We start from the raw sequence: 15,305 nt of genomic DNA, 5'->3' as shown, positions 1-15,305 counted from the left end.
GAGACCCAGTCATAGGGTGCTGTGGTGAAATGGTGAATGTCACTGCTACCTGGGGGAGAGGCCTCTAGGGGCCTCAAAGTCACTTCTTTATGTTGGTAACATTACAGTGTCCTATTAATTTTCCTAAATGTGGTGTGTTGGTGATATCTTGGATTGATATTCGAATGAGGACATTAGGTTTGTGGAATCTTAATAGATTCAGGGCAAATGGATGCTAGTGAATATTTTTAAGATTAGAACTCTTGAATACCTAAACAAATGCATTTTTTAATTTGTTAGGTTTTGTTTTGTTTTTTTCATTCACCTTTTGCTTTTTAACATTTTAATGTCTTACAAAAAAACTCATGCTCCCTTTCAGAAATGAGGGAAGAGTATAAAGATATATGACCATTGTTTCCCTAAAAAGCTTCCATATGATTTAATCTAAGCTTCTTTTTTTTGTATTAACCATGCTTTTTCAGAAATAATCAAAAAGGTTAGCCGCCCTCCCCCACTTTGCCGCCCCTCCGTCTCCTTGGACCAAGCTCCTCCAGACTGTATCCATTTAATGAAGCAATGTTGGAGTGAACATCCAGACAGGAGACCCAACATTGACCAGGTCTTTGACCAGGTAGATCAATTAACAATTTTGCTTCCATTTAATGAACTAGTGCCTGTATTGAAATACCGATTGCCTGTTGCATTTATGATTTTCTAAGCCAGCATTTTGTATCAAGGACCCATATATAACAGAAACACCAGTCTTGAATTACAGTTTACTTTTGGTTTTATTTTTTTTTTATTTTTTATACTAGATTGTGTTATTGTATGCACTGAATTTTGATACACTTGGGGTTCCCTGTAAAAATGTTTTCCTACAAGATTCACACAACTTTCTTACATTTTTAAATTGGATTCATGTGGGGAAATGTGTGAACCCTAGGTAATGATTGGGTAAATCTTGTGTGAAAAATGTATTATTAGGTCCCCCGCTGGTGCTCCTGGCTCCTTGCCCCTTCCGCGTGCCCCCATAGCAAGCTGCTTCCTATGGGGGCACTCCTGCAGGCTTGATCCCAGGCTGGGCTCTGTGTGCCTATTGACAAAAAACGAAATAAAGGTGTGTTGCGCTACAGTTATTGATATTAAAAATACTAAAAAAAATGTATAAATAATAAACAGTCCAGAAAAAACAGTCTCTCAAATGGACTATAATGGTCAAATGGCAAACTTCATTATTCAACTGTGGATAATGTTATCCAATTCCTTCACCAAGTGAATACGCCACCACCACAATAGGTTGGACTCTTACCAGAGAGCCTGGACCTTTTATTACGAAGGATCAAACAGGCTTGATGAATATGTCCCATTAGGGGTCATCATCAGGGGATGTACAATGAAACCACATCAGAAACAGCTCCAGAGCATCCAGGGGACTCCACCCAAACAATGATCATGTAATCAGATCCAAATAAAACATAAGACGCTGGATAGTATAAAGGGTTGCATTTAATATATTGCACTTACATGTATCCATAGTAAAAACAGCATTGCATGGTAAAAAAGGAAGGCTGCTGCTACAGAACATCCAAACATGTAAAATGCACGATAATAGGAACATAGTCAGCCCAACCAGTTTGGTTGACAAAAGGACTTCTTCCGGTCGGGCTGATCTGTGTGTTACAGTTATCACGCATTTTACATGTTTAAATGGTCTGTGGCGGTCGCCTTGCTTTTTTACAATGCAATACTGTTTTTATTATGGATACGTGTAAGTACAATAACTTTATATTAAATGCAACCCTTAGGAGGTTTTACACACGCTTTTCAAAGTGTTTGCTTTAAACATCTTCATCAGGAGAACATGTGAACAGTATCTGTATATTGGAACCTAGTAGTATAAATCAAGGAAAGTTTATGTACTGTACAGTTTGCTGGAGTAGGAATTCGTTCTCAAAAATAGTCCTATATAGGTAGATTCAGGTACGTTGGCGTAACTTTGCGGCGGCGTAGCTTAAGGAATTTAAGCTACGCCGCCGTAAGTTAGCGAGGCAAGTACATGATTCACAATGTACTTGCCTGCTAAGTTACGTCAGTGTAGCCTGAATCGGCGGGCGTAAGGGCGCCTAATTCAAATGTGTTTGAGGGGGGGCGTGTTTTATGATAATGGCGCTTGACCTCACGTTTTTTACGTTTTTCTTTACAGTGCATGCGCCAGGCGCCTACATTTCCCAGTGTGCAGTACGCCGCACGGGCCTATTGATTTTGACGTGGACGTAAACTACGTTAATCCCGATTCACGGACGACTTACGCAAACGACGTAAAAAATTCGAATTTTGACGTGGGAACGGCGGCCATACTTGACATTACTATTCCAATAGGGCCTAGCTCTAACTTTACGCGGCCTATCTCTTACGTAAACGGCGTAAAAGTACTGCGTCGGCCGGGCGTACGTTCGTGAATCGGCGTATCTCCTCATTTACATATTCTATGCCGACCGCAATGGAAGCGCCACCTAGCGGCCATTCAAAATATTGCAATCTAAGATAGGACGGCGCAAGCCATCGTATCTTAGATATGTTTAAGCGTATCTCTGTTTGAGCATACGCTTAAACATAAGTCGGCGTAGATTCGGAGTTAGGTCGACTTATCTACTGATAAGTCGGCCTAACTCTTACTGATAGTTTCTAACATCAAGAATAGGACTTAAAAAACAAGAAACAATGTATTCACACAAAAATTCAAGTCCAACCATCCATAGAAGGGGTGCATCACCAAGCTCATATCTTTAGCCCACACAGCAATATAAGCTATCCAAATAATCAGCAGATCAAAGGTACTTAAAAGACCAGCCCCGGTACACATCCCATCAAACTAAGCAGAGAATGCACTAGGGTAAAAAAACTTCTGTCTTTACAACTGCTTTAAGTCTACGGGGTTGCAGAACAGGTTGTAGTACTTACTGACTCCAGCACTCTCCTGCTCTCTTCAAAAGTCTGTGGGTGGAGCCTTGACTTCTGTGAATGAATGAACTACAAGTACCATTTTCCATTGCAGCAGAGGGCTTGTAGTTTTGTTTGGATAGAATACGTTTTCGTCATCTTTGTCCCATTGGGGCATTTTCTTTTCACTTTGCTTACATTACCAAAATAGGAAGTGAGAGAAAATGCCTCCAAAATGAGAGAATCCCAGGTTATCACCAAAACTTGTGTCTCATTAGGAGGTTTCCTCTTTATTCTTGTTCTGGTGACAACCCAAAATTTGGGATTTTTTTTCACTTTCACTCTCAGTGATAATGGTAAACTGGGCAAAAGGAGAGGGTGATTCTCACTATCAGGGACCCACACAGAAATAAAATCCTAACAGGTGTTCTAATTACCCTCTACCTCTACTGCTCCAAAACGAAGAAAGGTTTTGCCTTCAGTCACACTTTGAGTTTTCTGTTATTGGTTGGAATTTCCCCCAACTAGCACTATAGAAATATTCCATTATCATTACTTTTTATGTTTCCTTTGTTTTTTCTTTCTCAATCTAGTTTAAGACAATAAACCGCGGGCGCAAAACAAACATCATCGATTCAATGCTTCGAATGTTGGAGCAGTACTCTAGTAACTTGGAGGATCTGATCCGAGAGAGAACCGAAGAGTTGGAAGTGGAAAAGCAGAAAACCGACAAACTCTTGACTCAGATGCTTCCACCGTGAGTGGGATAAAAAGATGAGAACCGCCCTTATTTTGGGGGTTGAACAGATAAAATTGGTGTTAGGAGGTCTAGATAACAGAGGAACCACCAAAGCCTGATGATTCTGTTGTAGAACATGCTATTTACATTGATCTCCATTTTTAATTGTTTCTGTTTTCCCCCCAGGTCTGTAGCTGAATCTCTGAAGACAGGTACTCCTGTGGAGCCAGAATATTTTGACCAAGTCACTATTTACTTTAGTGACATTGTGGGCTTCACAACCATTTCTTCCCTCAGTGAACCCATTGAGGTTGTTGATCTTCTCAATGATCTCTACACCCTTTTTGATGCTATTATTGGTTCCCATGATGTCTATAAGGTGAAAGCATACTGCTCCTCCCTTTACATTTTCCTTTTTTTATGGCAATAAAGCAAATTAAGTATTTTTTATTTTTTGGATAGGTGGAAACCATTGGTGATGCCTATATGGTTGCTTCTGGCCTGCCGAAAACAAATGGTACTCGTCATGCAGCTGAGATTGCCAACATGTCCCTGGATATCCTTAGCTCTGTGGGATCTTTTAAAATGAGGCACATGCCTGATGTGCCAGTCCGAATACGCATCGGGCTCCACTCTGGTAGGAAGCACAAAAGCCTAAAATATTGGATGCCTTTAGCAACTAACCTAAAGTTTTTATTTGGAATTTTGGGATTTTTGAGGTCTTGTCAAATCTGTTTCTTAAAGTTGTCAACCTTTTCAAATCATAATGATCATACATAATATGCAAGAAAGTATTTTGTCTGCCTAGGACATAAACAAGGATAAGTGAAATTGGGAGATTTCAGTAAAAAAAAAAAATAGTAGTCAGCAAGGATGAACACATTTACTTAAGGTATTTTATTCATGTTTCCTTGAGAGGAATGGGCTTTAAATTTCTCTTGATGGTTAGAGAAGCTCTTTTCAACTACCAGACCTGTTCTTGTACTAATAAAACAAAAAGTCCTCTTATTAGCTTGGAACATGATGCTAGATACTGAAAAAAAGAAGAAACCTAACTCTACCACTAACCTTCTCTCTTTGTTTATATAGAGAGCCATGTTACCATGTCAGTGTTAACATGGCGATCACATGGCTTTGTTCATAATCAAAGGATTATGCCGCATACACACCATCACTTTATGTGATGGAAAAAAACGACACTTTCTGTGAAGTAAAAAATGACGTTTTTGAAACTCCAATTTTCAAAGACGAAGTTGCCTACACACCATCGTTTTCTCACAATGATCTTGCAAAGTGAGGTTACATTCCACCACGTTTTACCATTGAAGCTTGCTTCATAAGTAGCTTCTGGGCATGCGTGGATGAAAAAACGTCTTAGAAAACGACGTTTTTTGCTACACACAGTCAATTTCTGTGAAGTAAAAAGTGCACTTTTGAAAAACGACACATAAAATTGAAGCATGCTTCAATTTTTTTTGGTCGTTTTTTACAAGACATAAAACAACGTTTTCCCCCACACACAGTCAATTAAAGTGACGTTTTTAAAAACGTCATTTTTTTTCATCACATAAAGTGATGGTGTGTACGCGGCATTAGGGTTGGTTTTGTTTATAAACACAGCTATGTGATTGCCAGATCAGTGCTAATATGTGTCACATCTACCCCAACGTAGGTGGTCAGACACTATGGGCCAGATCCACAAAAACCTGGCGTAACTTAAAAAATCCCATTTAAGTTACACTGCCTTAAAATTTCTACCTAAGTGCCCGATCCACAAAGCACTTATCTAGAAATTTCAGGCCGTGTAACTAAAATTCCGCCGGCACAAGGCGTTCCTATTCAAATGGGGCGAGTCCCATTTAAATGAGGCGCGCTCCCGCGCCGGCCGTACTGCGTATGCGCGAAGTTACGTTACGCCGAGTTTTGTGGATCGCGCCGGCTTTAAAAAGTTGCGTCGGGAAAAAAAAAAAAATGACAGCGTCGCTCGGCATGCATTCCTGAGGGAGAACTCCATGCCAATTTTCAAACAAAAAAACGGCATGGGTTCACCCCCCAGGAGCATACCAGGCCCTTAGGTCTGGTATGGGTTGTAAGGAGACCCCCCTACGCCGAAAAATCGACGTAGGGGGTCCCCCTACAATCCATACCAGACCCGTATCCAAAGCACGCTACCCGGCCGGTCAGGAAAGGAGTGGGGACGAGCGAGCGCCCCCCCCCTCCTGAGCCATGCCAGGCCGCATGCCCTCAACATGGGGGGGTTGGGTGCTCTGGGGCAGGGGGGCGCACTGCGGGCCCCCCCACCCCAGAGCACCCTGTCCCCATGTTGATGAGGACAGGACCTCTTCCCGACAACCCTTGCCGTTGGTTGTCGGGGTCTGCGGGCGGGGGCTTATCGGAATCTGGGAGTCCCCTCAAATAAGGGGGCCCCCAGATAACGGCCCCCCGCCCTAAGTGAATGGATATGGGGTACATCGTACCCCTACCCATTCACCTGGAGGCAAAAAGTAAAAGTTAGTAAACACACAACACAAGGGTTTTTAAAATAATTTATTATTCTGCTCCGGAGGCCCCCCCTGTCTTCTTTATTAGCTCTATTACCGGGGGGGCTTCTTCTTCCACTCTCCGGGGGTCTTCTTCCACTCTCCGGGGGTCTTCTTCCACTCTCCGGGGGGGTTTCTTCTTCCGCTCTCCGGGGGGGTTTCTTCTTCCGCTCTCCGGGGGGGGCTTCTCCGCTCTCCGGGGGTCTCCTTCTATCTTCGCCGCTCTCCGCTGTTGACTCGGCGAACCCCGGTTCTTCTGCAGATGTCCGGTGCCTTCTTCTTCAGCGCTGGCTGCCTGCTATCTTTGTGTGTTAGCTCAATTAGTAACAGGCAGCCAGCGCGGTCTTCTGTGACGTCAGGTTCTTCTTCTCCCCTCTTCCGATGTTGACTCGTCACCTCTTGTCACTGTAATGATGGAAGCGCGCCTTGCATCCCATTTATATAGGCATCACCGTCCCATCATGCTCCGGCAGGTACCCACGTGGTACCTCGTGCCTACCCACGTGCACCCACCACGTGGGTACCTGCCGGAGCATGATGGGACGGTGATGCCTATATAAATGGGATGCAAGGCGCGCTTCCATCATTACAGTGACAAGAGGCGACGAGTCAACATCGGAAGAGGGGAGAAGAAGAACCTGACGTCACAGAAGACCGGGCTGGCTGCCTGTTACTAATTGAGCTAACACACAAAGATAGCAGGCAGCCAGCGCTGAAGAAGAAGGCACCGGACATCTGCAGAAGAACCGGAGTTCGCCGAGTCAACAGCGGAGAGCGGCGAAGATAGAAGAAGACCCCCGGAGAGCGGAGAAGCCCCCCCCGGAGAGCGGAAGAAGAACCCCCCCCCGGAGAGTGGAAGAAGACCCCCGGAGAGTGGAAGAAGACCCCCGGAGAGTGGAAGAAGAAGCCCCCCCTGGTAATAGAGCTAATAAAGAAGACAGGGGGGGCCTCCGGAGCAGAATAATAAATTATTTTAAAAACCCTTGTGTTGTGTGTTTACTAACTTTTACTTTTTGCCTCCAGGTGAATGGGTAGGGGTACGATGTACCCCATATCCATTCACTTAGGGTGGGGGGCCGGTATCTGGGGGCCCCCTTATTTGAGGGGACTCCCAGATTCCGATAAGCCCCCGCCCGCAGACCCCGACAACCAACGGCAAGGGTTGTCGGGAAGAGGTCCTGTCCTCATCAACATGGGGACAGGGTGCTCTGGGGTGGGGGGGCCCGCAGTGCGCCCCCCTGCCCCAGAGCACCCAACCCCCCCATGTTGAGGGCATGCGGCCTGGCACGGCTCAGGAGGGGGGGGGGGCGCTCGCTCGTCCCCACTCCTTTCCTGACCGGCCGGGTAGCGTGCTTTGGATACGGGTCTGGTATGGATTGTAGGGGGACCCCCTACGTCGATTTTTCAGCGTAGGGGGGTCTCCTTACAACCCATACCAGACCTAAGGGCCTGGTATGCTCCTGGGGGGGAACCCATGCCGGTTTTGTTTTTACAAATTGGCGTGGAGTTCTCCCTCGGGAATGCATACCAAATGCCGTCGCTGGAATGGGCTTTTACATGGTGTTACTAGTTTACACTTTGTAACACCAGCCCTAGTTTTACACTTGCAAACTAAAACTTACGGCAAAAAAACGAAGCTGGAAAGCTTTGTGGATCGCCTTAAGTGCTAATTTGCATACTAGAAGCGGCATTTCGACTCGAAATGCCCCCAGCGGCGGATGCGGTACTGCATCCTAAGATTCGGCAGTGTAATTCAATTACACATGCCGGATCTTCTGCCTAACTTTGGAAAACTGCTTCTGTGGATCAGTTCCAAAGTTAGGACAAGGGATACGATGGAGTAACAGCAGTTACTCCGTCGTATGTCTTTTGTGGATCTGGCCCAACATCTGGCTACTGTGCACTTCACCTATAGCAGCTTCCTTTACCTTAAAGGATCACTAAAGGAATTTTTTTTTAAGCTAAATAGCTTCCTTTACCTTACTGCAGTACTGGTTTCATGTCCTTATTATTCGTTTTTGCTTTGAAGTTGCTGTAATTCTGCTGTGATCTCCACACTCCCTGATTGTCTGGCTCCTTATAACCACAGTACTGGGAGCTTTTCACGATGGTCTAAGCTGTCATTACTGTGTGTCTAAAACTTAACAGAACCAATCAGATTAATTTAAAAAAAAAACACTGCCCTGGATTTGTTTGTTTTTGTTATGTGTGTCTCTCTAGTTCACAGGAACTTGAAACCAGTTTAAAGTGAAACTAACCTGCAGGCACATTATAGGATTGAATTTTATCTATTTGTAATAATTTTTAAAAGGAATCATTTAACTCGTATGTCTCTATACCCTGTAAACAGTCATTTCAGCCAAAAAAAATGTTTTCCTTTAGTGACCCTTTAAGGCAATGGTTCTCAACCTGGGGGTCGGGACCCCCTCGGGGGTCAAATGATGATTTTCCAGAGGTCACCGAATTCTGGGCAGTTCCTGAAGCCCGCGCTGCTCTCCCAGCCTTTTCACGGCCACCCAGCAGGGCTGTCCCTGGAGCCCACAGCCACCCACTCAGTCTCTTCGCAGCCGCCCATTCTGTTCACAGCATAGTTGGGGGGGCAGAGACTAGAGGTCAGCTGACTGGTGAGGAATGTGAAGTGGGAGGGGCTGGAGGAGACCCTATCTCCTGATTTCGGCATAGGTGTCACTGCTACAAGACACTTGAACCCGAAGACACAGTGAGTAACACTTATACTGTAGATGCCATTAAAAGTCCCTACGACAGTTCTCAGATCAGCAGATGACCTTGATCAAGAGCACCTAAGTTGGCTGATCAGAACTCTCCCCAGCACAACCACTCATCCCAATTCCCCACCAAGGAGTAAGAGAAGAAGTAAAAATAGAGAATACATGGAAGGAAAAGGAAAAAGAGGGGGAGGAACAAAGAAAAGGGAAGAGAAAGAACAAGAAAGATGGCAAAAAAAATTAGGATAAAGAGAGATAAAAGAAGAACAAAGAGAAAGAGTGGTACATCCTAAAATGTACCATAAGGGGATTTAATACTGTACGAGTGGAAGGGAGCGCTAAATGTCTGTGGATTAGGGGTGCAAATTACTCGTCTTGCCTTGGGTGCTGACAACCCACGCTACAATTTTTTTTTTACTGTTGGGGGTCCCCACAACTTGGGAAATTTTATCAAGGGGTCACGGCACTAGAAGGTTGAGAACCACTGCTTTAAGGCAAGCAAGCCTACCGGTACTTGGTTGCCCAGAATGCGAACACAGCAAACCGGTTACTTGCAGTTAGCAGATAGCGTAGTTCAAAGACAGTCCAGGTAGAAGCAGGCTGAGTTCAGGGCATAATCCAGTATCCGTTTCAGGTAGAAAGGCAGGCTGCATTCAGGGGATAATACAGTCCAACCTGGGTCAAACACAGGGGATCCAACAACAAACAAGGCAGACTAACAGGGGGTTGGTCTAGAAAAATACAGATAGATGTGTCTCTATCACAAGCAAGGGATAGAGCAGGGATCCTCACGACTAGGCATGATGGGAATTGTAGTTCCTGAACAACTGGAGGGCCATAGTTTGAAGACCCATGGGATAGAGTGTTCAGTTTGCTTATATCAGGTGACTGAGCAGATAAATCACATAACAGGTGAACACAGACAGGGAGGATTCAACAGCCAACACCCGGCTGCTGGAATAGGGAGCAGGAGCACTTAAGTGATCATGACAATATGGTGATCATATGGCATGCAAAGTTTTAAGCAAATTTCACCCATGCAGTCTGCATAATATAATGTAAGGCAGATTTTAGAATTTTCTGGGAATGTGAAATCTGTAATTTCATTATGAAATCATTTTTTTTTTGTCAATATCTTTTTTCTTATCTCTAGAATAGATAATTAATAAAATGTTGTAGTTTTTCACCACCTTTTATAGTATAAATACTGGGGAACAGAGCCTAAATCTTCTTATACTTTTTCTTGCAACACAGGTCCATGTGTAGCTGGAGTGGTTGGGCTCACAATGCCGCGATATTGTCTCTTTGGAGACACTGTTAATACCGCCTCACGTATGGAATCCACAGGACTTCGTAAGTTACTCTCTCTGTAGAATTCTACACAAACGCTTTTTTTTATATATACTGCCATGTCGTTTTTATTTTTACTTTCTCTACTACGATCCAAATGTTTCAAATCCAAAAGTACAATTCCTAAGTATTACAATAGAATTGAATTTTGGAGGCCTCTTTATTTTGTCCAATTTTAGAACTAAAGTTTTTTTTATTTTATTTTTTAATGCAAACACTCTGAAACTGCAGAATATAAATAGTTGATGCATGCATTGTTTACCGTGTTACATATTTGCTTTATTCTTTTGCAAGGTAAACATATGCCACCTTGCAGAGTCTGTTCGATTAGTACCATCTAAAAGCAATTTTGGAATCGTTCCCAAACAGGAAGTTCTCTGTGGGAATTATTTAATATTTTTGCCACAAATCTGGTATGTAAGAAGCAGTGGCGGCTGGTGCTCAAAATGTTTGGGGGGGCGCAAACAAAAAAAAAAAAGACAATTGCAGCCTCACTGTTCCCATCAAAGGCAACAACTGTGCCCATCAAATGCAACAACTGTGCCCATCAAAGGCAGCCACTGTGCCCATCAAATACAGCCACTGTGCCATGCTATCAATTGTCGCCACTGTGCCATGCCATCAATTGTCGCCACTGTACCATCAATTGTCGCCACTGTGCCATGCCAAACGCAGCCACTGTGCCATCAAACGCAGCCACTGTGCCATCAATTGTCACCACTGTGCCCATCAATTGTCACCACTGTGCCCATCAATTGTCACCACTGTGCCCATCAATTGTCACCACTGTGCCATGCCAAACGCAGCCACTGTGCCATCCAACGCAGCCACTGTGCCATGCCATCAATTGTTACCACTGTGCCATGCCATCAATTGTTGCCACTGTGTCCACATCAATTGTCGCCACTGTGGCCACATCAATTGTCGCCACTGTGGCCACATCAATTGTCCCCACTGTGCCCACATCAATTGTCCCCACTGTGCCCACATCAATTGTCGGCACTGTGCCCACATCAATTGTCCCCACTATGCCCTCATCAATTGTCCCCACTATGCCCAGATCAATTGTCCCCACTGTGCCCACATCAATTGTCCCCACATCAATTGTCCCCACTGTGCCCTGTAAGATGCTGCCAGTCAGATTGCCCCCCCCGCCCGGCACTTACCTTTCTGGGGTTTGCCATCCTCATTCCATGGTCCCTCAATGTCTTCTGCCGCCCTCGATGATGCTTCAGCCAATCAGGTTACTGATAACTAGAATCAGTGAACCTGATTGGCTTAGACGGCCGTCAGTCTTATCCAAGGGACGTAGCCCACTACGTTCCGAGGATAAGACATCCGGGAGCTGAAGGGCCGCTGGCTCTGATAGGCACTTCCGCACAACCAACCAGCTGTCCTTATTCAGATAATCGGCGCCCAATGTCCGGTTATCTGAATAGGCTGGCCACAATACCATACACTCATGCAATGCATGAGTGTATGTTATTTGCGCGGCGCTGCAGAACAAATTTTTAAAAGCCTTAAAGGGCCCGTTTTTTTTTTAATGACTACAGGAGGGGGGGGGGGCAGCTCCCGGGCGCCCCCTATGGACGGGCCGCCACTGGTAAGAAGACCGTTCTATCCCCATCCTAATCTTCCCCTCTCCTGCTCTTTCATCAGCCATTTGTTACTTGTTGTTAGTAAATGCAGCTGTCAGTCAAATGAAAAGGCTGGACACCAGGCTAGACTGGGAGGAGCCACATTGCTGTGAGTTCCAGCTATCTTCTTGTTATCCCCTATGTTTCCTACTGCCTTGTGTATCCAGAGCCGCAGCACTGCAAAGCAGTGGCGGCTGGTGCTCAATATTTTGGGGGGCGGTAAACAAACCTGCCCCCTTCACTCGCACATACCGCCACCCCTTTCACCACCCTCCCCTTGCACAGGTCGACATCGGTACTCGCAGTGCTCCCCACTCTCCTCACAGGTTCCTGCTCTTCCTCCCATCTGCAATCCATCCGCTCCATCTTTTCCCTCCTGGGCAGCTCTTGTTACAGGCGTTGCTTTTCCTCCTGGCCAAACAGAAAGTGGGTCCTGAGAACCGATTGCCTGGGAGTCCCAAGACTCCCTTGCCAATTGGGTCTCAGAACCCACTTCCTGATTGGCCCAGAGGAGAAGCAGCAAGACATTAAAGCAGGAGTTCACCCAAATTTTTTTTTTTACCTTAGATTAATGCTCATTTTGTCTAGGGGAATCGGGTCGTTTTTTTAAAATCTAAGCAGTACTTACCGTTTTAGAGAGCGATCTTCTCCGCCGCTTCCGTTTATGGTCTTCGGGACTGGGCGTTCCTATTTGACAGTCTTCCGACAGGCTTCCGGCGGTCGCATACATCGCGCCACGAGTAGCCGAAAGAAGCCGAACGTCGGTGCGGCTCTATACGGCGCCTGCGCACCGACGTTCGACTACTTTCGGAAAATCGTGACGCTATGTATGCGACTGACGGAAGCCTGTCGGAAGACTGTCAATCAAATAGGAACGCCCAGTCCCGGAGCCCATACCCGGGAGCGGCGGAGAAGATCGCTCTCTAAAACGGTAAGTACTGCTTTGTTTTTAAAAAAACTACCCGATTCCCCTTGACAAAATGAGCATCAATCTAAGGTTAAAAATTAACTTTTCGGGTGAACCTCCACTTTAATGAATATTAATTCGCTAATATCACACAACAGGGTGGGCTCAGGGTGCAATGCTCTGTGCCCCGAGCCCGCTCTTTTTTTAAGCCAATTAGAGCCTCAGGCTCTAATCATGTGCTTAAAAAAAACATTGAAATCCATGCGTCCGGCCCCCTGAATGTAGATTAGGGGCTGGGCGCATGGATTAGGGAACTTTGGAGGTGCCACCACTGCTTCAAAAGACTTTCACCTTCTCTCAGTAGTTGTCTGCTCGGGGGAATCCGAGGACCACAACCTAGGAATCATCTCCATCTAGATTCTGTACCTTGGCCTGTCTTAGGCCCAAGAGTGGATACAACAAATTCTTTATGCCTGCTCTGTGGCTTTTGCCCCCATCTGCCCAGCTGCTACAACCACTCTGCCTCTAGCGAGGGCAAATTGCCAATTCCTGACAGCGTCAAATAAGAGTTTCATGGCCTGTGGGAAAGGTGAGTATTCACAGACTCCCAATACCGATATGCAGTGGTTCAAAAGCTTTACTATAGTGACAAGGTCACTTCAAATATATTAAATGCAGTCCCCAACCCAGTAAAATGCTCAACCATAGTGCCTACATTCCCCTATCCTCTGCCTTGTGGATCTGCCAGCATCACTGTTATGACTACCTGTCCTGTGTGTGGGTGACATTGCTTTAATATGATCCCTAAATATCCTCCCAGCATTGTGCGGCATCAGAAGCCCCAGTGGAATATGGTGCATTGAGTAAAGATGTCTCAATGTTGCCATAGCCATCATCACCAGCCTTTCTTTGAATGGGTGACAATGCTCTAATCTGCCCTGTGTTTGACATTAGAAGCCCCAACCCTGCCCATTACTGTTCATCTTCTGAAGAATGACTACTAACCCCTACCTCCTACATTATAAGTTCCTGGAAATGATTTAATGGAGTGTAATTCATGCAGATAAAGGTAATTTATTGGCCTTGCAGATATCCTCCCAACTAGTCTGGCAGCTGTACTACATGCAAAACAACAATTGAAATTGTGGTGCAAGCTAATGCTAATGCACCATTTGCATGAGTAAGCCTCCCCCCCCCCCCCCCCCAGATAAATGTTGAGATGTGCTTGTGTAACATAGGTAGTTAATAAAATGTTCATAAGAAGTTCATAAAAAACCTATAGGAAGGGTGATGAACTTCAGTAGGCAGCTCCACCTGAGACAGGAACAAATCTCTGAGATTACAAAAGACAAGGGGGCGCCAGCTAAGTGCATCATTAATGTATTTATTATTACGTTAAAAAAAAATGCCAACTCTCAGAAACATAAAATCGAAGGGCCAGATTCAGAGAGAACTACGTTACGCTGCGGCAGCGTAACGTATCCCAATTACGTTACACCGCCGCAGGTTTACAGCGTAAGTGCCTGATTCACAAAGCTCTTACCTGTAAACTTGTGGTGGTGTAACGTAAATCTGCTCGGCGCAAGCCCGCCTAATTCAAATGGGGCGGGCACCATTTAAATTAGGCGCGTTCCCGCGCCAAACGTTCTGCGCATGCTCCGTTAGGAAATTTCCTGACGAACTTTGCGCGAAATTGCGGCGCCCCGACGTTTTTTTTGAACGGCGACGTGCGTTACAGCGTTTCGTATTCCCGGACGTCTTACGCAAAAAAAAAAATTTGAAATTCGACGCGGGAACGATGGCGATACTTTAACATGGCTGTTCTAAAGATAAGACATGTTAAAGCAGCCCTAACTTTGCGATGGGAAAAAACGACTAGCGACGACGTACGAGATTGCGACGAACGCGTGTATCTTCGTGGATCGCCGTAAGTAGTCATTTGCATATTCTACGCCAATCGCAATGGAATCGCCACCTAGCAGCCGGCCTAGAATTGCATCTTAAGATCCGACGGTGTAAGTCAATTACACCTGTCGGATCTTAGGGCTATCTATGCGTAACTGATTCTATGAATCAGCTGCATAGTTAGGATGGGCGGATCACAGAGATACGACGGCGTATCAGGAGATACGCCGTCGTATCTCTTTTGTGAATCTGGCCCAAAGAGCTTATTTACGGCCATGCCATACTGAATGGAAGCTGTCCACCAGAAGAGCCACTTGTGACAGCAAACAGCCTATTGTCAATGAGGAAAGTCCAATGTTTAAGGAAGTGAGGATAGCCCTTGATTTTACATCTCTGTGAGTTTGCATTTGGCTTTTTAATCATAATAAACCCTGATGGGTTCTACTTCCTCTTTGTTTCCCTGCAAAGGCGAAGAATATTGGGCTACTATGCATCGCATTGTAGCCCATTATGACAGTGTCACTTACCTGAAACCGAAGCCTGCGATGTCCCCGATTTACTCGCTGGCTGGAAGTGTCCATC

General features: G+C 45.4%; 1 protein-coding gene across 3 annotated transcripts in view; it reads left to right on the top strand.

The window, feature by feature from the left end:
* Positions 1-15,305, top strand: part of GUCY2D (guanylate cyclase 2D, retinal) — a 121,860-nt gene that overhangs the window by 92,517 nt on the left and 14,038 nt on the right. For all 3 annotated transcript variants that reach the window (XM_040346784.1, XM_040346782.1, XM_040346785.1), the window contains 5 exons: positions 462-610; positions 3,513-3,676; positions 3,845-4,037; positions 4,121-4,295; positions 10,179-10,277. In XM_040346784.1, the coding sequence (XP_040202718.1) occupies positions 462-610; positions 3,513-3,676; positions 3,845-4,037; positions 4,121-4,295; positions 10,179-10,277 (780 nt within the window). The remainder of the gene's footprint in view (positions 1-461; positions 611-3,512; positions 3,677-3,844; positions 4,038-4,120; positions 4,296-10,178; positions 10,278-15,305) is intronic.

Source organism: Rana temporaria, chromosome 3, assembly GCF_905171775.1.
Source record: "Rana temporaria chromosome 3, aRanTem1.1, whole genome shotgun sequence".
NCBI lineage: Eukaryota > Metazoa > Chordata > Amphibia > Anura > Ranidae > Rana > Rana temporaria.
Note: the sequence above shows the minus strand (reverse complement) of the source record. Positions and strands in the feature narration are given on the sequence as shown.